Source organism: Pseudopodoces humilis, chromosome 4 (genome assembly GCF_049639895.1).
Source record: "Pseudopodoces humilis isolate 2021_Gansu_Grassland_sample_001 chromosome 4, ASM4963989v1, whole genome shotgun sequence".
NCBI classification, from domain to species: Eukaryota; Metazoa; Chordata; class Aves; order Passeriformes; family Paridae; genus Pseudopodoces; species Pseudopodoces humilis.
The window spans coordinates 63,332,127-63,357,085 of NC_142203.1; the positions used below are offsets into that span (position 1 = coordinate 63,332,127).

General features: G+C 38.0%; 1 protein-coding gene across 3 annotated transcripts; it reads left to right on the forward strand.

Moving 5' to 3' along the window:
- Positions 1 to 66: 66 nt before the first annotated feature.
- TMEM267 (transmembrane protein 267) lies at positions 67 to 14,630 on the forward strand. 3 transcript variants are annotated; one of them, XM_014261784.2, is made up of 4 exons: positions 67 to 192; positions 2,204 to 2,451; positions 3,934 to 4,321; positions 10,592 to 14,630. In XM_014261784.2, the coding sequence occupies exons 3-4, from the start codon at positions 3,998 to 4,000 to the stop codon at positions 10,925 to 10,927; spliced, it is 660 nt and encodes a 219-aa protein (XP_014117259.1). In that variant the 5' UTR covers positions 67 to 192; positions 2,204 to 2,451; positions 3,934 to 3,997; the 3' UTR covers positions 10,928 to 14,630. The 3 variants fall into 3 exon arrangements, with proteins under 3 accessions (XP_014117259.1, XP_014117258.1, XP_014117260.1); XM_014261783.2 differs by having other exon boundaries at positions 2,204 to 2,393; XM_014261785.2 differs by having other exon boundaries at positions 2,204 to 2,311.
- The last annotated feature ends 10,329 nt before the right edge of the window (positions 14,631 to 24,959 follow it).

Here is a 24,959-nt window from a genome sequence, read left to right on the forward strand (position 1 = left end):
GCGCGGGGCGGGGACGGGAGGAGACGAGGCGGGTCCGGGTCCCAGCCTGCTCCGCGGCCACGCATGCTTCCTAACCGGCTCCCGGAGGCGCTTCCAAGCCCGCTGCCTGAGGGCTTCCCGGGCCGCTCCTGCCGGGATCGGGGTGGCTGAGCCCCATGGGGTGAAGGGCGGATGGCGGCGGCCGCGCTCCAGGTGGGCTCCGGGGCGGGCGGGGCGGGCGGCGGCGGCGGCTCCCGCGCCCCTCACCCCGCCGAGGCCCCGCGCCTCCCCTCACGCTCCTGCTGATCTCGGGTTTCTAGGTTAATTTCCTACTGGGTTTAATTTAGTGTGCTCTTCAGCGTCTTGGTAAAATCCTACCGCTTCCTTCTGGGCTTTTGCCCTCTCCAGCCTCAGAAATGTGTTATAATTATCTGGCCCAAAAGTATTTGCTAGAGCACCACAATAATGGATTGTAATTATCTGGCCCAAAAGTATTTGCGTGATCACTCCAATAATGTGTTACAATTATCTGACCCAAAAATGCTGGCACTGACAGTTTTTCTGGGATAATTTTGGGCTGGTATCTCCTTTTCCACAGGATTGTACGATAAAGGCTTGAACTGGTGTCTTAATTCTGCTTCATATAGTTTTCAAAATAAATTAACATCCAATATCAAATAATGAGGGGTTTAGGAGATTATAGAATTGTAAGGGATCACAGTCTTTTTACTTCTTGTGTAGACTGCATAATAATATTACTTGGCAGGGTGTTCCATTGTAGGTTGGACTTGATGATCTCAGATGTCTTGCCCAACCTAATTGATTCTGTAACTTCATGCATTAAATTCCTATATGTATTCACATATCTGATAGCGTCATGCAAAACTGGGGCAAAAATTATACAGAGCAATATATCTGAGTGGTAATTTTAGCCATTGTATTTTTTTTGCTCGTACACCATGGCCTCTTATTGTCAGCTATTTTCCCATAAGTGTATTTACAGTTTTTGATCTAAATATCTTCTTGTGTCAGTAATTTAAAGTGTTAACTGTGTGTTCATAAAAATTACTTTGGTTATTTCCTTAAATTAAATTAAGCATATCTGCAAAATTCAATTCTGGGACTACAGAGACTATGCTTAGTGCTTTATCTCATGTAAAAATGTCATGGGAAACCACAGCTCAAAGCTGGGTTAGTCTGTCAGCTGTTGTGTTTTATGTAAAATCTAACTAGAATTTCCCTTCAGGATGTGAACTGGGCTGACACAGAAGTTTTGAAGCAGTCTTTTGTGAATTATTCCCCACTTTTCTGTTTTAACAATAATGCAAGCTACACAACTGCTTTCTGAGATTTATGGGCTGGAAAAATTGATGTTTTATTATGATATTTTGTAAAGAGCCTGAAAAGCATCATTTTGCAGGGAGAAAAAATGTTCTAGTTTTACATTAAAATTTATAATTTCAAAGATTATTTTGGTTGGCCAGAGGTTTGGTTTTTCTGGTCTGATTTCCCTCTTGATGTGCAGAATATTTCTGGGAAATTCTGTTGTACCTGGGAACGTGAGTTGATTTTTACACAGGCAGCACTCATTTTTGTCTCAAAAGGAGGCTGAAATGAACAGTTTAAAAAGAACAGTAGGACATGGCTCTTGACTGAGGTCAACCTGAAGCCAGTTTGCATCCTGTTCTTCATTCTGGTGCAAAGAACACCTGCCAACATTACCCATAACAAAAGTGTAAGCCTAACACAGAACTGACACAGACCTCTCTTGCTGTATTAATTTCTAGATCTCTATCTCTTCCAAGGTCACTAAGTGATGGGGTGGAATTTAAAAAGAGATCCCTGAGTGGGACTCATAAATGTTTCATCAGGTGGGAATCTTCCAGGCACAAGAAGAAATCTGTAAAAATTGATTGCGCTATCCATTGAAATGCAATTATGTAGAAGACTGGAACTGTTCTTTTTGGACTTTGTGTTTTATTATCTTTTAGTTGCTATAATGTTCTATTTTTATTTCTGCTCTTCTCTTGTTTTATGGTCTTTTTTCTGCTTTCTTTTACAGAGCTTCAAAGCTTAGATGAAGTTGCTTTTAGCTCAATTATATTTTTTTACAAATTAATTAAATATATGTTTATTCTTTCTGGATTTTTTTACTGTTCATATTTCATGTATGCTGTTTTGCCTAATATCAGCGCTTACTGGCGCCTGGTTTGTTTTTATTTAGGATGGGACAAATGGTGATTGGTATTTCCTGCACTGGACTGGGCAGACTGGATTCAGAAAGCACAGAGGCTCAACACTGAGGCATAGAGCACAGACATCTCCTACTGGAGTAAGGCACCTGTGATGGAAAAAAAAATGTTCTCCTAGTCCCAGGGGAAGTTTGATTCTGAATACTGGTGTGCTTTTTAAAGGTATCTTGCTACATCACCTCTTCACAGATTGGATTCTTACACAGCTTTTATGGTAATTGTAAGTGAAATCCAATCTGACATGATGGCCATATAGAAGAGACATTTGTAAGGAGACTGCTATTTTTTTCTTTAAAATGGAATTTATTCAGCAATGTCCTGTGTACCATAAGGTCACTCACCAGAAAACAGCACTTCCATTGTTTCAGGAAATAACCTTGTGTCTACATATTCATTCAGAAGAGGCACAGTCATGGTTAACAGACTAAACTTGACACACTTTTTTCATCTCTATGCAAAGTCCATGTATTATTCATGCTTTCTTCTCTTTTACTTTTTAAAATGTTTTCTAAATAAATTATTTAGTGGGCTTTTTCTTTTCCTGCAGAGATGCCAGTAGTTCTTTCTTGTGAATAATTCTACAACAGGCATGTAAATAATCAGGAAGAAACATTTATATTTTGTGAGATTTACATATGTTTGAAATTATGAATTGTTATGTTTCAGTTTAGGAATTCTGATGTCTTATATGTCTGATAATGTCTCTTTTCAAACCAAGACATTAACTTAAAAAGGCCCTTCACAATAAGAATTTACCTAAAGAAGGGTTGTCAGGATTTAATGTGTTGCACAAAAATGGCAAACCCATGGGAAGAATCCATTTTTTGGTAGGATATAGGCTTTAAAACTGTGGTCTGTCCCTACAACTCCCCAAAAAGACTAGCATAGCCGCTGGGACAGTTAGAACTTCTCTTGCAAAAAGAGGAGTTATGTAGGTAATGTGGCAGACAATAGGTAAGTCCTAAAAGTAACAGCCAACTTCTCTGATGGAGCACATGCTGAGGAAAAGCTTAGGTAGTTTTGCTCTGTAAGGAGGTGTTTTGATTACTTTGCTTGACTAAATGGTTGTTGACTTTGTATTTATTATAAATAGTGAAGACATTTTAGTGGGTTTGGTTTTCTTAAGGTTTATTCTACGTTTAAGTCTCCAAACTAATCAAAGCATTGCTCAGGAAAGGGTACCAGGGGAATACTACACATGTTAGCAAAGAATGTAAATTAAAGCAGTGGTTTGGATTACAGATTGAAAACTCAGTTTTAACAGTTGTTGTTTAGAGAAATCTGGGATTTTGAGCATCAGTCCTAAGAGTCCTCCAAACTGAATCTTCTTTTGTTATTATAGTGTAAAGTATTTCATTGGATTAAATAATGTATTTAAGATCAGAAAGAGTCTTGAAACATATTCAGTGTATTATCATAGATATGTTTCAAGTTATTTCGTAATATTTAACATTTCAGTAAGTGGAATTAGAGCTCTCCATGTTACTTGTGCTGGTTCTAATTAAAACAGGGCAGGTATTTTAATTCAGAGCTGTACTGTTTAAGCCAATAAACTAACTGAAATTAAAAATTCCCTGTGAAGGTTTAATGCAAACACTGAATTTGGGGTCTTAATGCCCGGTTGTAGCTGTGGTAACAACTGTTTTGTGCAAATGGATTTTCTTTATTTAGTAGTTTTCTTTCTGATCTCTGACATTTACAGAACAACTGACGATACAAAGGACAATGCACAGTGTGTATCCTGATGACATTTTGTGTGCTACAACATGGTTTTTGTCATGGCATCTGAGACTGAAAAGGCCCATGCTCTTCTTCAGACTTTCAGCACAGCCTCAATTATTTCCAGTCTAGGTTTGGGGATATTCTGCTTTATAGCAGACAGACTTCTGCAGTTTTCCTTCATTCAGCAAAATGACTGGCTCCGAGCCTTATCTGATAATGCAGTGCATGGTATACTGGGGATGTGGTCCTGGGCAATAGTGATTGGACTCAGGAAGAAAAGTGACTTCACTGAGATCACCCTGGCTGGCTTCCTTGCCTCTATCATTGATGTGGACCACTTCTTTCTTGCTGGATCTCTGTCATTAAAGGTAAGTCAATAGATCAGTAGTTTGTTAATTTATCACTATTTATGTTATTGTTCTTCTATCATGTCCTATACAAAAAAAGTTCAATTGATATTTTAATTAAATACATTTAATAGATATACAGGAATTATATTTTATATTTATTATGATTTTAAAAGGCATAAAAATATTTTACATTGACTGTTCAGTTTCTGCTACTTCCTACTTACTTTCTGCTTCCTTCCTATGAGAAGGAAAAAAAGAGTTTTGCACATGTACGTGCTATTCTATATGTGTCACATAGTTGCTTTGTTACCCAGCTTAAGGAGTTAAATGCTGCCTTGCACACTTTTGTGGGTGAAGTGGATTATTCTGCTTCTCTTTACCATAAGGGTTAGAAATATCTGAAATGTGGGGTAGAAATATCTGAAACTTTGATGATAGAGCTTCTGTGTAATTTAATTCAGTCCTTATGAGTAATACATTGGATTTAGCCAGCCCTGAATATTTCTCCCACGAATAAGCTATATGTGAACTGTCACCTTTAAAAAGGCAGTCTAAGTTGCATTTAAATATAGTTCATTCAAAAATAAAATTAAAAAAAAAACAAAACCAAAAAATAGTAGGAAAGCTTATTAATAAATCAGCTTATTAATAAAAGTAAAAAGTTGAATTGGCTCCTGTTAAGCAGTGAATAGATCGTCATTTATTTGCAAAACTGCTTGTTAGGACTGAGTTTCTCAATAGGATTGTTACTACCAGACTATTGCACTCTTCCAGTAGTTTTCCTCCTCTAGTTTGCTCATAATGCTATTACCCTGTTCATAAGGTAATAGTGGGAAGGGGAAAGGGAAGGGGAAGGGGAAGGGGAAGGGGAAGGGGAAAGGAAAGGAAAGGTGCGGAAAGGAAAGGGAAGGGGAAAGGAAAGGGAAGGGGAAAGGAAAGGGAAGGGGAAAGGAAAGGGAAGGGGAAAGGAAAGGGAAGGGGAAAGGAAAGGGAAGGAAGGGAAAGGGGAAAGGAAAGGAAAAAGGAAAGGAAAGAGGAAAGGAAAGGAAAAAGGAAAGGAAAGGAAAAAGGAAAGGAAAGGAAATCCTTTATATTCATGTAAGTAAAGAAGAAAAATGGTTTACCAATTTTTAATAAATATTTAGGCTACAGCTAAGTGCAAGAGGCAAATATTGCTTATAGCCGAGATGTAAAAATCAGACTTACAATGGAAAAATAGGCTTTGTTGACATACAGTTGTCTACTATTTTTGTAGAGAAAAGATGCCTTTTATTTGTGCATTTGATCAGTTTTCCCCTCTTGGCTTTACCAGTGCTGAGGAAAAAGGAAACAATTGGGTTCCTCAGGCAGCTGGCCACATTCCCAGTGCAGCCCAGGATACCACTAACCACCAATTTGTTACATGGACAGTCAGACTCCAGCATGTCCTGGTGCTTGGCATCATTCTTTCCTAAACAGTTCTCCCCTTCTCTGTACTTCTTGCATGTGGAAATGCAATGTAAAGAGAAGAAAAGTTAGCTTGGTTGATAAATGGTATAAAATTCATATAAAATTATTACTGCATGCAATATGGAATAGAATTTAAATCTCTACTTATTCTCATCTGTTTTTTCTTATTTTAAAATCAGTGAATGCAAGTAAATGAATGGCTAGCTGTTAGAAAGTATTAAAATTTTATTGCTCTTTTTTCATGCATTTCAGATGATTACCAGTATTTTTCTTAATTACAAACACTAGATGTCCCACTTCACCAAAGTCTGAGAAGCTGACTGTTGAATTGTGTCATGGAATTAGGAGGTGACCTGCCACTTGGCAGTGAGGCAAGATTAAATACACCTTCCATGATGGGGAACATTTGTGTAGCCTGGCCTATCCCTACTGTGTGAAACCAAGTCAGTTTTTGTAATTTTGTGGCTTAATTTCTTCCTATGTGGTTTCAGTTCCCAAGCAGATTGCGGTTCATTTACTAATCCAGCCTGAAGTATTGTTGGTGACAGTTAGATCCAGTTCTCTTATTCTTTAAGTTTGGGGTTTTTTTGCAAAAGACAGCTGATTTCTTTGCTCCCCCCCAAAATGTTTTTCAAATCGGGAACACAAAACTTCGCGGATAGAATCATAGCCCTTTTAGTAGCCAAATGTATTTAGCTAAGTAAGGAGAAGACAACATAATCAAAGGCTTTTACAGGCTGATTTGCCTACCAGCTCCTTTCCTTTCCATATGTTAACTGTGCTAATAAAGGAGATAATCCAGTGTAGGTCTTCCGACTCGTAGAGCAAAATCATTACAACTTGTAAAGCCAGTATTCTTTTCAAAGACTCTCTTCTCAACTAAATAACTTAAAAAAAAAAAAAATCTTAAAGGAATAAATTTATGTTTTCTAAACCTCAAACAATTTTTCTCCTCTCCTCTGTATCACTTTTTTCGCTTAAATTACCTCTAAAGGGTCCTGTCCACAACTGTGAGTAGCATTTTAGGTGAGACTTCATTTGAGCCAAATGCTGTAATTTAATGCCTTTCAATGGCACAAAAATACAATGCTTCTTTCCTTTAAAAAAAATAATAATCTGTTGCAGGTTTTGTCTTCTTGCTGTGCCATCAGAGTCCCTTTGGTTTGTGATGTAACATAATGCCCATTACTTTGCTTCTGTCTGGCCAGCTAGATCTGATTGTAATGTGTAATTTTTCTTTCTTGGGGTTTAATATGATGTGCCTCTCAGTTTCTTGGCACAATTTTGTTTGTAATTTATTACTTCATGGGATATTGTTTTACTATGTGTTTTTTAGATACTTTTTAACTGCATATCTGGTAGTTACAGTCCCATTCTTCATCTTTAAATTGCATGGTTGAGAGTAATTGCTTTAAGAGACTAACATGTTTACTGCTGTTGCAACACATTACTAAATAACAAATTAAAAAGTCTAATTAACGAACCACACCACTATTAGTAATTTGTACCAATAGTATATTTCACTGTACACAATTGCATATAAAGCTCGTCATCATCACTTTTAAATCTGATGATGAGTTCCTTTTTCTGGGGTAACCTTTTTATGCAGCACAAGGCAGTACTGCCTTCTACCTCCAACTGCTGCCTTCACACTACTCTAGTCATCTGCTTCTGTTCCTGCTGATGCCACTCAGCACTTGGATTCTTTGGCCATTGGTCTGTTTTTCGTGGTCATCATTATTTTTCTGCAGTATTCAGGGTAAATAGTCACCTGTGGTATTTATATGTTTGCTCTGATAAATACTTGTGTACCAAGTACCATGTGATCTGACCTTTTGCCCACATTATTTTTGCAACAAGTATGAAGTCTACAATTACTTCATTACTTGGAATTTGTAGTTCTTTGTGTTCCATGTGTTTTTTACTGTGCACACAAGTATAGAAGAACCTGTCTCACTGACTAGTCCAAAGGTGGTCGTTTCTGCAGTGTGTCTTCAGTCAGGAGTGCTGGCATGACATAATGGACTATTCTCAGGCTCCACCAGGACCATAGACATACAAACATGCAGAAATTGCTGTCTTGCTGCTAAAGACTCACCAAATTCTAGAAGTGTAGAACATGCAGTTGGTGACAAACATATGTAACACTGCTGGGAAATGTGTCACCCGTGACTGACCAGGGCTGTACAGGAGCATTTCTGGAACTGGAGAATAAGCTTTGCGCAAGCACAATTACTATATGGAATATGTTACTATATTTTAATATATTTATTGTTAATATATTAATATTAATATATGTTACTATAATATATGTTACACTGAGTATGTTGCTACAAACTAAAGACGTCAGGCTTGTGAAGCAGTGCAGAATACCAGGGAGGGAGCATCTGTTGTTACATAATATCTATGGTGTCACCATGAGCAGTAAAGCAGATAATTTGCATGGGTTCTCCTGCATGCAATTACTGTCTCCTGTCTCCAGCTGCTCATTGTAGTGAGAGAGGCTGGAGGAGAAACAACTGCAAGATGATGTGGTTGAACATGTAGGCAGATGGAAAAGGTCATTTGCAAAATAAATCCTGTTTGCAAAATTTTTCGGACGTTTAAGACAGAAAAGGCTTGTTTTTATGTTTTTTTGCAGGGGTTTGTTGTTGTTGTTTGATTTATTGGGGTTTTGTTGTTTTGTTTTTTAAGATCGGGTGCTTTCTAAAGGCAAACAAATTTTTTGATTGTTTCTCCTATTAGGAGAAAGAGTATAGCAGCTTATATTAGCAAAAAGAACTACCTGTCTCCACGACTTGGCAACTCAAGAATGTAAGTGTTCTTTCTAGTTGCAGAATGTAAAAGAGGAAGCAGACTGTTCTTCTCTCAGACCTTGGGCAGCAACATATCAGAAGCTCGATGGCTGTCCTGTAGTTAGAGAACAGGACTTTCTCGTGCTAAAATTGAACATACAGGTTTGCTATATCAACTATATTGCTATAACAACCCTGCCATCTGAAATTTATATGAAAAGAATTTAAGCATCACCTTGGCATCAATACTGATAAACTGTGTACATAAGTAACATTAAAATTTTCCTTACTCACTGTGTCTCTGTTGGCACCTTACCTTAATCGGCCAGAGAGAAGACTAATTTAGACTTTGCTACTGTTTTTTTTCCAAGTGCAGAAATAGAGGATTATCTGCCAAAACATATCACTATGCAGGTTTTTTTCAAAATTAGGTTAGTATGTACTTTTGAGGCTCCTGTTGACAGTAACAAAAATCTGACTCTTTGAAAGGCAGGTGATAAACAATTTCACCATCACAAGATTTTTTTCCACTTTAATTTCTGAAAAATCTGCTTGTGTGAAACAGAGCTGAAATTGAAGAAAATACACCTTTTGCTCCAACTTAAAGGAATTGGGTCCACAACATTAGAGTTAAGAATTGTTGCGACAGTTTGTGAGCTTTTACCTCATCCCATTACCTGATCAGGAGTGTCACAGACAAGCATGTGATGGGAAGCTAAAAGAGCAAAGCTTTCTGCAGGCCTTTTCATGTTGGCTGTGGTTTAAAGTGTGAGCTGTTATATTTCAAGGTAGTCTGTAGCTTCCTATATATTAACTGGCTAAGGCTACATCAGAGTTTCCTTGCAGAGAGGATAGTGTTCCATGCAGTGATCTAAATTATGCATGAGCTTGATGAACCTGTGCCAGAGTCTCAGTATGAGGTCCTCTTGCTGTTGAATCCTGCAAGGACTAGGACTGAAGGATGAACAGGTTAGCCTTTGTTTGCCTTCTGCAGTAGGTGTGGTGAGGGATGTGTTTCAACATAGTAAAGGTATACTGTCATGATACATCTCTGGTGCCTTGTTACAGGTTTTCTGAGTGCTCACCAGTATCTAAATTAAGCCAATGAAAATCACATCAGCTCTTCTGTAGACCTCTTAGTAATCTGCTGTTGTTTCTCCTGTGCTTACAGACACCAGAATCTACTTATTTGTCGAATACAAATTCAAAATACCATTATGGTTTTTTATTGTGTTTAAGTTTGTGGTGGTGGTTGTAACTGTTGCTAGTGAGTTCCTACAGAGTATCTTCTAAAACATGTATATTAAGTTGATATTATCATTTCTTAAAATGGCTGAATCTCATCTCACTAGCTAGACAGTCACCTTATTAAAACCAAATATCAGGCTTTCAACTGAGTTACTGTTAAGTTGTTGATATTGTTGATACAAATGCTTCAGATCTTGGCTTATGAACTTTGTTTTGCCTGTCCATGAAGAATACTGTCTCAAGGTGCTCAAAATACATGTAACTTTGATCATATTTTTGTCCCATGGAAAATTATCCTTCTGTTTTAAACACGGCACAACTGAACCAACTTTCCATGTGACAACTGTAGTAAAATACAGGATGTATTTTTGGAAGTAAATGCCATTAAAGCATGTGATTTATTTCAAGTAAAACATTAAATATTTCAAGTGTATTGCATGGTTGTTTTCCTTTTAATTATCTTGAAGTTAAATATATATAATAAGTGCAGCAGATTATACAAGTTCCTGTGTACCACATAACTGTGTGACAAATAGGATTCCTCATCCCTCTCCCTCCCTGTTTTGCTGATGATAGTACTTAGTAGGATGCATGATTCATATCATACAATAGAGAGACAGGGCAGCACACAGCTCTCATGCATAAAATTAAATTAATTGTAATGGAAAGGAACAGTATGTTTTTCTTTCTGCTTCCACTTAGTCACCTGACAGTACACCTGTAGACACTCATGAAACTTTTTTTCTCTTGTCACCATTGTTGTAGCCATTGACAATAATATTTTTCTCTTCTGCAGGCTGCTCTGACTCTTCCACGGAGACCACTTCTTCATTGTTCTACTGTGATTCCTGTGGTGGCTCTGACATTAAAGTTTATCATGCAACTTTTCAGGCTTAAGGACTCATGGTGCTTTCTTCCCTGGATGTTGTTCATATCCTGGACTTCTCATCATGTCCGTGATGGGATTCGTCATGGCCTCTGGATCTGCCCATTTGGAAAAACTCCTCCCTTGCCGTATTGGCTGTATGTGGCAATTACAGCATCTTTACCTCATCTATGTTCATTTATTATGTATTTAACGGGCACTAGAGAATTAATGTCTATAAAACATGGAATTCGCATTGATGTGTAGGAATAATGGCTTTTGAAAGTGGTTTGCGGTAGCACTTGAAATAACCTGTCTGTCTGTCACTGAAGGGTTTCCTTACGTTTACTACACCTTCTGAGTTAGTAATTTTAAGGTTGTGGAGCCAATTACAGCTCTTGTGTCAATTCCTTGTGGTCATAGAACCTATTTAAGGAAGGGTAATAATTTTATATCTGTACATTTCCCTTGTACAGTGTGTGGTCTTCCATGATAGTTCATGCATAGCGAGCTGATTATAAAGTACTTAGTTCCTCTCTGTAGTAATTACATTACAAATTACTGTCATGGTAAAGTACTTTCTATTACTGCCAGTCATCTGATCACCATTCACTTTGGATTTGTATTCTGCCTTTGGAGAATACATTTCATCCAGATAGTATCTGTATAGCACTTTAAAATTGTGAAGTTCTATATAAATGCTAGGTATTACTGAGGATTTAACAGTGTATGGCACTTCTAAAAAATCACTCAGTTAGCCTTTTGAATTTATTTATATGTTAGGAGACCAGCTGGACTTTCGTATTCAACCATTTGAAAAGAAATACTGCCTGAATTTCACACTGTCTATCCACACCTCTTTGAACTTGTAATCACAGAGTGTTTTACTAAATTCTGTATCCCCGTGTAGTTGCTTAGTACTAAATTTGCAGATAATTACTAGCTTCAAAATTAGGATGGTGTAGACAGTTTGGTTGTAGTATTATGATGTGCTGGCCAAATTATTTAATTTTGAAAAATACACTAATTATGAATACTATTTAATTTGAACCAGGGAATTTTAGTAAATATTTAAGAATTGTGTGAAGATTCAGGGAGACAAAAGAAAATAAAAACTGCTTATAACACAAGTTTGCTTAAAGACAGTACTACTCAGTAAAGCATTTTCCATTAAGTGCAATATCATCCTCATAATTGTAAAATAAAATGCATTATTATTGTTATTAATATTATTATCGTCATACAGAAATAGAAATTTCCTCATTAAAAAAAGTTCCATAAGGAAAAGTATTATTATGCTGCAGTTTATGAGGTAGTAATTTGCACTATGGACTATTCAGTTTTCATTTATAGACATCTCTCAGAAAGAGTCCCAAATTAAAACTTGTCTGGTCTTGTCTAACTAGACAAGACTGTCTGGATTTGTGTAGTTTATGATGTACAAGCTGAGAATGTCTATTAATAATTTTTAAATTTTTTATTCTCCTCCCATTGAAGAGATGGGGCCTTAACTACTCCAGCTTGTGATGAATAGCTGTCAAAGGGGATCATTTTTATGGAACTGCATGTATAAGGTAGTATGTACTTAACTTAGGTTACCAATGGGTGTAAGGGTTTAAGCAATGTGTAAATTTACGTTATTAAATGTAATAGAATAAAGTTTAAAAAAAATTATTAACTGGTATGCCTGTCTTAATGAGTACCAGAAACTTTCTGTAGCTGCAGAATACTTAAGGCTCTTTGCAGCACTATGCTAATCACGGAAAGCGTTACACCTCTTTAAAATGTCTTTGCACCAGAAGAATAGTCCCTGTCATGTCTGTTCTTCATGTTAGGAATGTATGCCAATGCAAATTTGGTAGTTTGTACAATAGTGCAGTGGGCCTGTCTATCCTTTATTATAAAATGAATAAAAGGTTTCTTTCTTGGAAAGAAGATTGGAAGAACAAAACATTCCTTAGAGGGTTATCCTCATGCTGTGAATTTCTGTCCTTTGGAGTTTTCCAGAGACAGCATAAGAAATGTCTTGCTTTAGAGCCCTCAGATCAAAACTGTCTTTTATCCAAAGACATAAAGGTTTACTAGAGGAGCATTGCTCATTCATTCACTTCTATCCTGTATTTTAAACTACAGGCTATGAAATGCCAATAATGAATAAATTTTGTGCAAGGGGTGAACATTGAAACCCGTGTAGAAAATTTTCTGTGTTCTTGTTTCATGGTATAATACTTGTATAATTTTGTGCTTTATCCAGATCTTTTGCAAAGGGAAATGTGTATAGGAACAAAGTGTAGAATTATACTTTCTCACTTTTAGACTGTAGCTGTAGTGTTTCTGGTAACTGTATGTCTACCTCCAGTCCTTAAGATCAGTACTGTACCATTCTAGCTATGTTTAAGGATCAGTACATCTTCAGTAGTTTAAAGCTACATATTTTAATTATCTTTATTTCTAGATATTTCTGTGTGAGCTTTTACAGTTGCTTGGAGCTGTATTTTGAAACATTTTTTTTCTGGCCGTGTTCTTACACCAGTTCTACCACAACAATAGGCAAACCCCTCTCAGATACATATTACGGAAAGTAGCAAGTACTTTTTACCATGACTTCTTTCCCTCCAGACAGACATGACAGTCTCACACCTTAACCTGACATTTTGGCAGCTTTAGCTGAGGCCATCGGCAGCTTTTCAAGGTAAACTGACACTTGGCATGTACTGCTGTAATTTGTGGGTAGCCAGAGTAGGGTACAAAGGGGAAGTTAGGTGTTTGTTTCAGCCTGTTTGTCGTGGGCAGAGTAGGAGCTACAATGATTATAGAGAAGACCTCCCGTTGGGTTACAAGGCACAGACAGGACCCTCTTGCTTTGTAAACTTCTAACAGAGGCCTCTGGGTGGAGCTGGACCCATCCTTAGCCCCTCACTCTGTTAATGGTTTATGTTAATGGATTAAATAGTCGTTATTGAAGCTTTTCACAGCTTTGTCCCACAGGATTAAGGATGACAAACTAGAGATATTTATATAAATTACTTATTATGATAATGATGAGACTAAAAGATCTTAATCAGAATTATTTACTATGTAGTATAAGTAGCTGTAACTACTACTCTAGTTCAGTCCACTATTTTTGAAGTAATACTGAATTTTATCAAAGGTAGCAAAAGAAATTATGAAGCAGAGATTGATTTTACTAACCCATACCAACAACTGTGGGCAAATCTCTTTCTCCCAGCTTCAAGGGGTAACCTTGATGCAAATCCCAACTCGAGGAAGGAATCTCCACACAAGCTCCAGAAAGGGGATTGCTGGAAGACTGTATCTCCCCACTCATTAAAAAGTGGGAGTGGGGCCTATGTTTCCAGGCCAGCTGTGTCAGCTCAGCATCTTTAGATAAGTTAGTAGTTCTTTCTGGTACTTTACCAGGTCTGCCACAGCTTCACCTCTCTAACAAATAAGTTTAACTCTGGGATTGATGAGTCAGGCTGGTTTCAGCGTTATTCAGCACCAAAAGCACCAGGACCACCTCCTCCATTCATCACTGGTAGCTTTGCAAACAGGGAATTATTTGGGTTGTTTTACCCCTGTTGCCGCCTGTTCGTTTAATGTTTGTTTGATGTTGTTAAGTTTAAGTTGATTTGCCCCAGTTGCTCCCCTGTTATCCCTGAATGGTTTGTCCCCGGTTCTCAATCATTGTAAGCCCTTTCCCTTTTTTCAGAGTGTTCTCCACCCATCACCTTTATCCTGCCCCCGAGCCCTATCAGTCACTGTAAACCCCACCTTTTGTTCTAGTCTCTTCCCTGCTCATCACCCTTTCCTCGATGCCCCATTGCTTGTACATCTGCCGCCCCTCCCCTGCGTCCATACCATTGGTCCTCGATATTGTATTCCATTCCCCCAACTCCTCCCTCGCGAACTTCCCATTGGTTGATGTTCTGACCGCCCATTGTCCTTATAACCCAACGCACAGAGGTGCTCGGGGAGTCTCGGCTCAGACTTCTTCCCGTGGTCCCAGCCCTCACCCCTGTCCAGCTCCCTGTTCCTATAAATAAACTTGTTCCTGGGAAATTGAAGAAACTGAGTCCTCTCAGATCCTTTTGCCACGACCGCTGACACCCTGAGATCTACAGAGCCCGGTGTACGTAGAGCTCTGGAGGTTCCACGCTGGGAAACATAGTCCCCACGTGGTTCCCCACTCTTGGCACTGCCATCGGCCAAGAGCTAGCCGGAACACCAGTGGCCGGAGAGCGGGCAGTGTCATACCCCCATCCAGGCAGAGCATCCTGCTACATGTCCTCACCTAACACCTGCCTGCTACAAGTGAATTGCCCAACTCCTTACCAGTATATCACATGCATTTCAAATTCACTGATGTTTCCAACTATGCATCAATACCTGCCATGTGTAGCAAAACCATAACAAAAATAAGCCAAGATACTAAAAATATAATGACTTTATGCTTTACTGCATGCGTCATTATAAAAGGTAAGTGTAAAATACAAAAGTCATCTGAATTACACAGAACATGGCTTGCAAAGTCGAAGCTAATGATGTGCACAATGTATGATACATATCACTAAAATATTTGGTATTTCAGTGATTCTTTTGATGCTAAACATTTTCCATGTATTTTCAAGTTGAACTTAAAAACTTGAAGAAAGTGTAGGGTTTTTCTGACTAACTTTGTTAGAACTGTGCTGCTTTTTTTTCTTGCTTTGACAGATTGTTGCTGCAAAAAGTAGGTACTAATAGCCCAAGTTAAAAGAAAAATGTTAGGCTGTTTCTTCTCCCCAGTCCTGGAGAAATCATATAAAATTTCTCCCAATTGCCTAGTATCCTTAACAGAATGCATAAATTTGTTTCCTGTAACTTTGTATTCTACTTTAAAATCTAATCTGTATTTTCACCTGGATGCTGGTATCACTTTTTACTACAGTGCAGTATATATTATACCATGTGCCCTTAATAATTGGACAGTGAATTGTTCATAATTGATCCCATGTCTCAAGGAAAATGATGCTAAGTTTGAATTAAACTGAAATAATTTTTACAGCAGTCCACTTATTATGAGAAGAACATTTCCTTTGCTAATGGAAATAAAGTTCCAGAAAGAGAGAGAAGAGATTAAAATTCAGTCTGATGGAAATGTTAGTACATAGTTAATTTTGGACACATTCGTTTTTATTCCATCAGTGTCAGTATGAAGCTGAGTGATGAAATGCATCAGAAGAGTACATGTCTGTTTGAGTAATTGAGCTAATCTAAATTCTGTCAATTATGCAAATTTATTCAGGGCAGAAGAAATTTTGTATTCTCAGCGTGAGATACACCATGAGCTTTCATCAGCTGGTAATTTTGAGCCCAAAAACTAGGCTTTGTTTCCCTGCTACAGGCAGACCTTGCATTGTAGAAAAGGAAGAGCTGTCAAGTTGAAGTTTGTATTCATCACAAAAAAAACAGTAGTAATGCTTTTCTTCAAAATTATAAGTTGGTGCCTTCAGTTCTTTCTTAAAATTTCCCAAATTTTACACCCTCTACAATGAATTTTTGAATTTATATTTTCAAATTTTATATTTGAATGCTGTATTGTAGAACTGTTTCCTTTTTTTTAAGCCCCCTATTGAAGTTAAATGGTACTTTTATTGTTTATATATACATATATGTGTGTGTGTGTGTGTGTGTATCACACCCTGATCTTTCCTTGTATGTTCATATAATAATTTTGCATTTGTTTAGCTAATTTTGTATTGATTTTTCCTGGAGTGAGGAGAAGTGTTTTTCTCAGTGACTGGAGAAAAACAGGCATGCTGCAACTTAGCAGAAACACTTTAGTGCAAGGAAATCTTCAGCATATTGAAAACAACAAAAGAGATTACACTGTCCTTTTATGGAAGCATTCATTAGGTTCCTAGGCAGTTTTTAAAAACAGATTTGTTTAACCAAAACTAATAAAAACTGAAAACATTTGTGTTAGCAAATATGAGTGAACAATCTGCATGAAATTGGATTTGTGTAATTAAACTGTTGCCGGGATAATCAGCCAAGTTGCTGTTGCTATATTCACCACAGAAACAACTCCTTTGGTCTAGGAATGTTAGTAATATCTCTGGAGCTTTCCTCATGTTGCCAAGGGAATTCAGTCTTTGATCTCATTTTTCCCTTTAGAAGGTACATTGAGCAAGGGCTCCTTGCCTGAGGTGGGGTAATTTCCTTAAACTGCTGTCCAATTATTCACAGCAGTTTTTACAGATGAGCCAAAGAAGCTCAGTACAGTAACTGTGCAAAAGAAATTAAGTCAATTTATGTCCAAGTGGACATAATATTGACATGAGGAATTTAGTAGGTAGAATGCTTCTAGTTTCACATTACCATTCAAACTGCTGATGATCAAAACTACCTCCTTTTTATGTATTACTGTCAGTAATTCAGAAGCAAAGTGGTGACTGCTCTAAAAACCTGAGGTGCTTCTGGGCCAAGTGAATACTGTAGGATTCGAGTAGTAAGGCTTTATGAACGTATTTCCAACAAAAGCATCGGTGTCATCTTGTTCATTTAGCTGTACGCAATATGTAGATACACACACTCATTTCCTGGTCTTATTTTGGGGAACATGCTTGTGACTTGGGGAGTTTTGGTACAAAATGCTCTAGCTAGCATAGCCTTTTAACACAAGTAATTTTTGTTTCATTAGTCCACATAGAGATAGATCACCCCTTCTATTTGATACATTTTCTTAAGGTGGAAGTTTGAGTGCTTTGCCAGCATCTTTTGTGTGAGTGTTCTGTATGCTTGTGCAACATAAATTAGCAAAGCAGAGGCACACAGAACTTCATACTACAAAAATATGTGCACATGATTTATTTGTAATTTATTAATTTATTTTTAATTTTTTTTGTAATTTAATTTAATTTTAATTTTTTGCCATGGTAAGAAATAATTCCACGTTTTAGCATCATGCATCTTGCATTTAAATATCTATATAAATGTTGACTAAATGGTATTTCTAGCAATTTTATATGGCTGCAGATACTCTTAGTATTTCATGTGCTCTCCTGGTGCTTGACTTAACTCAGTTTGGATGATAAGCATGATCCTGCTGCCTCAGTGTTCCAGATTTCTCACCTGGGTGTAGCAAATGTAAGTGGTAGATATCTGTCTGGTAGTAAACAACCATAGAGACCCTTTCTATTCAGTGTGTGATTGCTCAGTCCATTCAGTGGTGTTTAAAATGTGATTCATCTCTTCCTGAGAGAGATGTATGCTTCTGGTGTACTGAATTGCATTCCAATCATCACAGATTGTTCTAACTAGATGGTACACAACTATAATTGGGATTGTAGATTGGGTTTGTCTTCCTACCCTTCACATGATTTCCCCTTGCTGGAGAAGGAAACTATCTCTTCAAGGACTATTTTATCCAGGGGTTCTTTGATGTGTAACATAATAATGTAAACATAAAAAAGTGAAACAACTAGAGGCATTTCTCAAGAGGCACTGATGCTATAGCTGCTTCTAGATTGGCATATTTCAGTAAAGGGATGACGAGGTTTTTAAAATTATTTTAACTTTTAAAATGCAGATTAGGCATTTATTGTAAAATTAGACAATTTTGTCAAAATCTGTCCAAACACAGGAGTTTCTCTGAAAGATTTCACAATTTCAGTGAGAATATTTATCATGGCAGAAGTTTTCTGTGCTAAATATTTGCTTCAGTTTACTATATGTTCTAAATTCAGTATATGGGGACTTAAGAGCACGAAATCTGTTTAGAGTTTCTACCGCTTTCTCCCTTGAAACTTGACACAGAAGAGGCTCTGTTTAAGTTTCCTAAAGTAGAGCTTGTATTAGGTAGTCTAGCTTGCTAGTCTCTGTAGTAATATAGAAAAGTTGACCACCTGATACTGTCATGATAAATGTTTATTGCAGCTAGAAGCCCCTGCTGCTGCTCTGCAGCACTACCAGGGAGGTGTGAGCTGTGTTTGCTGCTGCTGTCTGCAGACTTGGTGCAAAGAATGAGTGCTGCAGTGTTAGTTAAGGGAAACCATGGCTTGAGTATGTGCTCTATGGGGCTCCATGCTTCAGTGGTTTCCGTGAGTGTTGAAACCTGCTTCTGTTACAAAGCAAATCATGAGTTTCAAAAAGAGAGGGATTTTCCCCAATGAATTTCAGCCACTGAATGATCAAATTTCTTGAAAACTCATTTCAGATAAGAAAACCAGTTTGTCAGTGACTTGATTTACAAGTATGTTCCTGCTGTCTGTTGCAAAGTGAGGAATGTTGGCACATTTCTGTAGCTCTCTGTTGCCTGGATTAGCTTTGCAAGTGAAGGACATGTTTTCTTAGTCACCAAGTGTGAGCATTTCCCCTTTTTTTAGTGAACAGATAGAAGGCTTTAGAAGTGTTGAGGACAACATTTTTTCCCTTTGGCACATATTCACAAGCATTCACCTGTCACAGTTATGAAGGGTACTCAACAGAAGATTGAGAATGCTTCGGACCAGGCATACACTGAATACTTAATCAGGATGTGTCCAAACTGCTTACATAACATACTCTAGATGAATCTCCTCTGCAAGAAAATAAATGACAGTGTGAAAAGTCTATTGGGAAACAAAATGTTGAAGACAGAATTGTTTTGCTCAGGCTTTTTATTTCACCCAGTTGTTCTACCTCCCTGCCTTGCAGGACTGGCTTTTGAGTGAGTTTGTTCTCATTGTCACACACTGTGTGCATACACTAAGCTTATTTGAGAGGGGAAGGGTTTCAAATGCCTAGGTGAAGGTGAGTTACCTGATGGTAGCAGAATACTCTGTTCCTCATTTGGTGCTAGACCACCCCCAAGAGTGGGTGGGGGAAGCACCACTCAAAAGGATTGGTATTGATTGAAGGTAGAGAACACATTATTTCCCTGGCTCTGGTGATATTTCAGGGAACCTGGCAGAAGTTGCTTTACTGCAGGAGAGAGAAGCTTTACGTTTCAGCTGAGATTATGTACTCACATAATTACATCTACAGAGGCAATAAACACTGACGTTCTCAGTGTAATGAGAACAGCTTCTACTAAAACTTTCCAAGTTTGTGCTACATCTAGACTTGCAAAAAAAAAAAAAAAAAAAAAAGGGAAAAAAGGCAATGGAATACTTTGCATTGGAGATGTTGTTTGAAAACACTCACATCCTGCCATGTTTACAAAGGGTGTTTGCTGTTTTTTCTTCCTTTCTCTCCCAAAGTTATATTTCCCAAAACATATATATATATATCCCAAACCATATTTACCAGCCTTTAGCTGCTTCACATAAAAGGACAGAACATGTAGAGTTACATACAGAAGAAAATTTGGTTTACCAATGTTATGAAGGCTTTTCACTAGGCTTTCAAAGTCAAAACAGTTGAGCAGAGGTGTTACGGAGCATACAGAAAATACATTTCAATGCTATTGAATGTTTTATTCCTTCATACTTTATCAAAATAAAACTTCACTGCCACTTGTCTGCTTTCCTCCAGTCCATAGTTAGTCCTTTCTTTGCTCCATCTCCATGAGTTTCCTGGTGGTAGTATTTCATGTTTGTCTCCAATGTGCTTTGTAAGAATTACCCAATCTCACTAGATCCCTAATTAGTTTACAGGGGGTAAAAATGCTTATTGTCTAATATGAAGAAATGGGGTAGCTGAGCCAATATGTGTGTTCAAAGGTAAGTGGTATTAGAGTGTAAATGAGATTAAACAAAAAATTTACTTGCCCAACTTCAAGTGGCTAACATTACCTAAAAATGCAGATTTATACCTGTGTATGTTCATGAATCAAATTAACTCTGCTATATCTGTGTAGTCTCTATCTGCTGGCTTTGAGATGAGCTCGTTTTGCTGTGGTAGTTTCATGATGTAACCTTTACTGTAAAAGAAGAATATTTGGTGACCACATTTTTTAAGTAGAATTCAAAAGAAAAGCAGACCAAATCCAGCAACCAAAGGCCTTCTGGTATTAATGAGCAAGAACTGTAAAGTGTATTATCACATATTATTAATAACATCCTTATTAATAATTTATTTGTCTGGGTTAGTGCAGGGAGGTTTCAGTTACTCGTGTTAGACATTGTTTAACAGTAAGACAATCTGTGCTCTAGTAGTCTTACAATGTAAATAGTTTGGTTTATATCATGTAGGTAATACTTAACTGTAAAAATAAAAATATGAAAAATAAAAATAAAAATATAGAAATGGAAGAAGTGATTGTAATCTTGTTTAAGTTCAAGTAACAGACTTTATAAATGTAAACTAAAACTAATGAATGCAAATGAGTAGTTTTTTTCTCAAACTGTTGGCATTCCCTGCATCCCAGGCACTTGTGAAATTCATGTTTCTGGTATTCCAAAAAGAGAGTGGCCAGGAATACTCCCACATTTTTTGTGCTTTTTCTTTAAATGAGTGTTTAAAGAAAATTCTTAAGTATGTTTTCCTGAGACAATGACTTAATGTAGAATGATGGGGAGGAGCTATATCCAATTTATGCATCATTTTACTGTTCAAAAATTTACTCTTTCTGTGTCCTGTTGTTGGTAGAGTCTGGCCTCCTTTAAAAGCATGCCAAATCTGATTTTTTCTAAGTGAGACAGTAGAGATTAACCCAACTGCAGTCCTGTCTACTGTGTTTCATCATAGCACATGATGGAATTGTACGCTGAAATTATTTTGTTCCATTCTGTGGAAAAAAAATGAACAAAAAAAAATTGAAGTAGCATGGGGAGGAAACTGTTTGGGATGACTGCTCCTTGCATGGTGAGTTTCCCCACTTGGCCCAAGTTACCTGACAGCCCCAGAGACAGAATGGGCATTGATAGACATTTATGCAAAGACACAGAGTGAAAACACTTTTACAGTGAGCCACAAGGCCTGTTCAGAAAGGAAAGATCCTTCATTATTGTCACCATCACATTTCTTAGCCTTGGGTGTAGAAAGCATAAAAGAAGTCTTGGCTCACAATGGTCTTAAATGAACCGTGAATTCAGCTCTAAACAAAAAACCAAATAGGCTGTGTGAGACTGACAAGTGCAGCATAGCCTCAGAGGCCTCAGAGCTGTGAGGAGACGACTGCCTGTTACCTGGCAGACCTGAGGTCATGTGAAGTTGTATAAAAGCCTCAGTGCTAACTAAATAACAAACATGTAATATGAGGACATGATGGTTTATAAGACAAAATTTAATTTCCTGGTATAAACAAGGGCTGCAAGAGATCATAGTTCAGGGTTGGTAATGACTTCACAAGGTACTGCCACAGTCAGTGAATTCGGGTCAGGAAAAGAGTTAGGATCACATTTGTTCCCTGCAAAGCTGGTGCAAGGCTGCTGTTCCCCACGCGTTGCTGCAATGCACTGCACGTGCCCCGCACACACTCGTGTTGGTATAACCTTGTCTGCGGTCATGTTTGCGCTCGTCCTGCGTAAGCCTCTCTGACTGTAAATGTGTTCAGACAAACTGTAAGACCAGAACATTTCTGTGTTTGTTTATGTTGGTAGAAAACAGCACCAAACTTTTTTAAAAACTTGACTTTATGCATTTCCATTTGTCACTTTTTGTTATCATCCTCTGCATACAATGTTGGGTTTTAAAAGATAGGGAGATCAGAATAGATGTTCAGGGTACATCTTGAACAGAAAGACAACTTCAAGTTTCCTAGGACTCAGGAGAAGCAGGTTAGAAACAGAACATCCTGCTGATCCAGACCACTGACCTGGTCAGGTACTGCCTCTGTAGGGCATGAGCTCTCACATGTTTGTGAAACACGTGGACCTTCTGTCCATCCCCAGTTTTGGTTTTTGCCTTTTGGAATCAAAAGCACAGACTCAGTTCCTCATTCAAAAAGTCAGTTAAGGCCTAGGACAAAAAAAAAAGCATCCAAAATTTAGAAGTACCTGGTCTTTGGAACTCAGCTTTGTCATGACAAAAGGCAAAGTCTCTTGGCAGGTAGAATTGGAAAGAGGCTGTGTGGACTGACGTAAATGTCATATTTTTTATTTGGTTTGAAGAACAACTCAGCTATGCAGTCAAGAAGATACATTTAAAACAATAAGGAAGCATGCAGAATTACTGGTCTTTGTTCTATTCAAAACCACAATTCTCAATGTATTTATTTCCTGCTTGTGCATTTCAGCATCAGGTTTTCTCCTAAGTCAATCAGCTGTGGAAAACATCTGCCATTCTTTCTCTTCAGCACCTACCTTGTGGTCCTCTAAATTATGAGGTTTTTCGTTTGTTTGGTTTGGTTTGGTTTGGTTTGTTTTAGTAGAGAATGAGAAGGGAAGGGTCTTCAGTGTGTCCTTTTGCTTACTGCCTCAATAAATTAGGTCCTTCCTCCAATGCTGCCTGATAGTGTGTCAGCCTTAGATAGGGTTATAATTTGGCTATCTCAAATGATGGGAACATGCTATTAGGAGCCAAGATTTTTAATTTGCCAGTAATAATGTATTCTTTGGCAGTCTTGAAGTAAGTTTTTGAGGTGAATCCTGGAGCTCTGCTCAGCACTGACTTCCCAGAATGGTTCACCATCTGCAACATGATGCTAATAGACCATTCTATCACATGATACCCCTTGTTTCTTCAGTAATTGTTTTCTGGGTGTCTGCCTCTCTTGTCTGCAATGTTTTCATGGCCATTTTCTCTTTAGTTTCATTCCTGCAGAGAGGGACAGAATCACAGATCTTGTATCAGCATCAGTTTTCTCACAGTTCTCACTTCAGAGAGATTTTCACTCCTCTTTTGAATGCCAGTCATCCTCTCTTCTCTATTAGCACCTGTGCCATGGAATTCTCTGCTCCTCCAGTGGTAGGGGCTTCCTCTGTGGCTGTTTCCATTGGTGATGATTATTGCTGCCACAGGAAGAGCTTAAATGCGTACAGCCACCTCCCGGTAAAATGCCTGGATGTGTATATGTATTGTCTGTCTGTCTGTCCATGACTTTGTGTGTCAGCTGCTCCAGATGAAATTCAAAATACCCATAATAAACAGTTTACTGAAATGGACAATGGGAAATTCTAGGTATTTCTCTGAAATTTTAGCGCTGCAGCCAGACCTTTGGCTTCTTGGTCTGTGAAGCCCAAAATGTCATTTCAGGACAGAAACCTTCATCTTATCCCAAAGAACTCAGCTTTCAACCTATTCTGTCAAAATTTAGTAGTCAGGGAATGGGAAATCTATGCCCTGAGAGCCAGGCAACAGCACAGAAACAGACAAGCCTTTCAGTAACTCCTGAAAGCGGTGCACCTTTGTGCACCAGAGAGTCCTGGGGAGGCTGAGCACAGCGGGAGCACGTGAACATCATCTGTGGGGACATTCATCTGGTGCAAGAAGAATGGGTGCTCCAGTCCCTCCTCAAGTTCCTTCCCTGTTTTATGTACCCGTAAGATGTAGTGCTGCGTGTAAGATGGATCCATCCCACTGAGGCCCTAGCTGGCTGCTGGGGAGCTGATCTGATATGTGGGTGTATCCATACCCTCCCTCTTGGGCAGAGGACTGAATCTGGCTTGTATATTGGAACTTGCATATTAAGCACTAATAATTTTCACAGCTCAAAGTTTTCTTGGGGACTCTTCTATTTTTTTCCCAAAATAAAGTAGCCACAGACAAAATTTCTGGTATGGAGAAGGCTGAATGAGAATTGTGCAAACCATTTTAAAGTCAGAGGTTTATTGCAGGCACATGGCCAGGCAATGCAGTCTAGAATAGAGGACATTTGAGGAGGCCACAGTTTCGGGTTTTGATACCCACATAAACAATTGAGACATTGCTAGGAAGTCCAAAGTGTATTTGTAAATCATTGTGAAATATGTCCATTCATGATTTCAAGCCAAACTAGGGAAAAAAAAAATTATTACTGTGAGTTGATTATTATCATCATTAACAGAGTAATAAGTACTGTGATAAGCCTATTGCATCTATCAATGTGCTAGAAGCCTTCATCAAATTAAGTTTTGCTGGAAACAGTAACAATATTTTAACATGAATTACCCTGTGTTAGCAAACTGGGCTTAATCTTCCTCAGCATGCCACTCCTGTGGCAAAAGATCATTATTTGACTGCAAGGAAGGGGTGAAGGAAGGAGCATTTGCTCTTGCCTCAGCTTGAGAAACTGAAGAACAGTAAATATAACTGAGGGCATTATGTTACAGTGCACAATGCAGTAGAAGAAGTTGCAATCATTAACCTCTGGTTAAAAACTGAAGGCTCAGATTAAAAGGTCTGTCAGTTCTAGCCTTGCTAGTTGTTCTGCTTTCACAAGTAAAAGGTAGAACTTCAAAAAGGATTTTAAAAA

What these genes read in the sequence shown, in the direction of transcription:
- TMEM267 (XM_014261784.2), top strand. Translation starts at nt 3,998, where the DNA reads ATGGTTTTTGTCATGGCATCTGAGACTGAAAAGGCCCATGCTCTTCTT. An exon ending in CTGGATCTCTGTCATTAAAG is followed by an intron (nt 4,322 to 10,591) that starts GTAAGTCAATAG and finishes TCTCTTCTGCAG; the next exon opens with GCTGCTCTGACTCTTCCACG.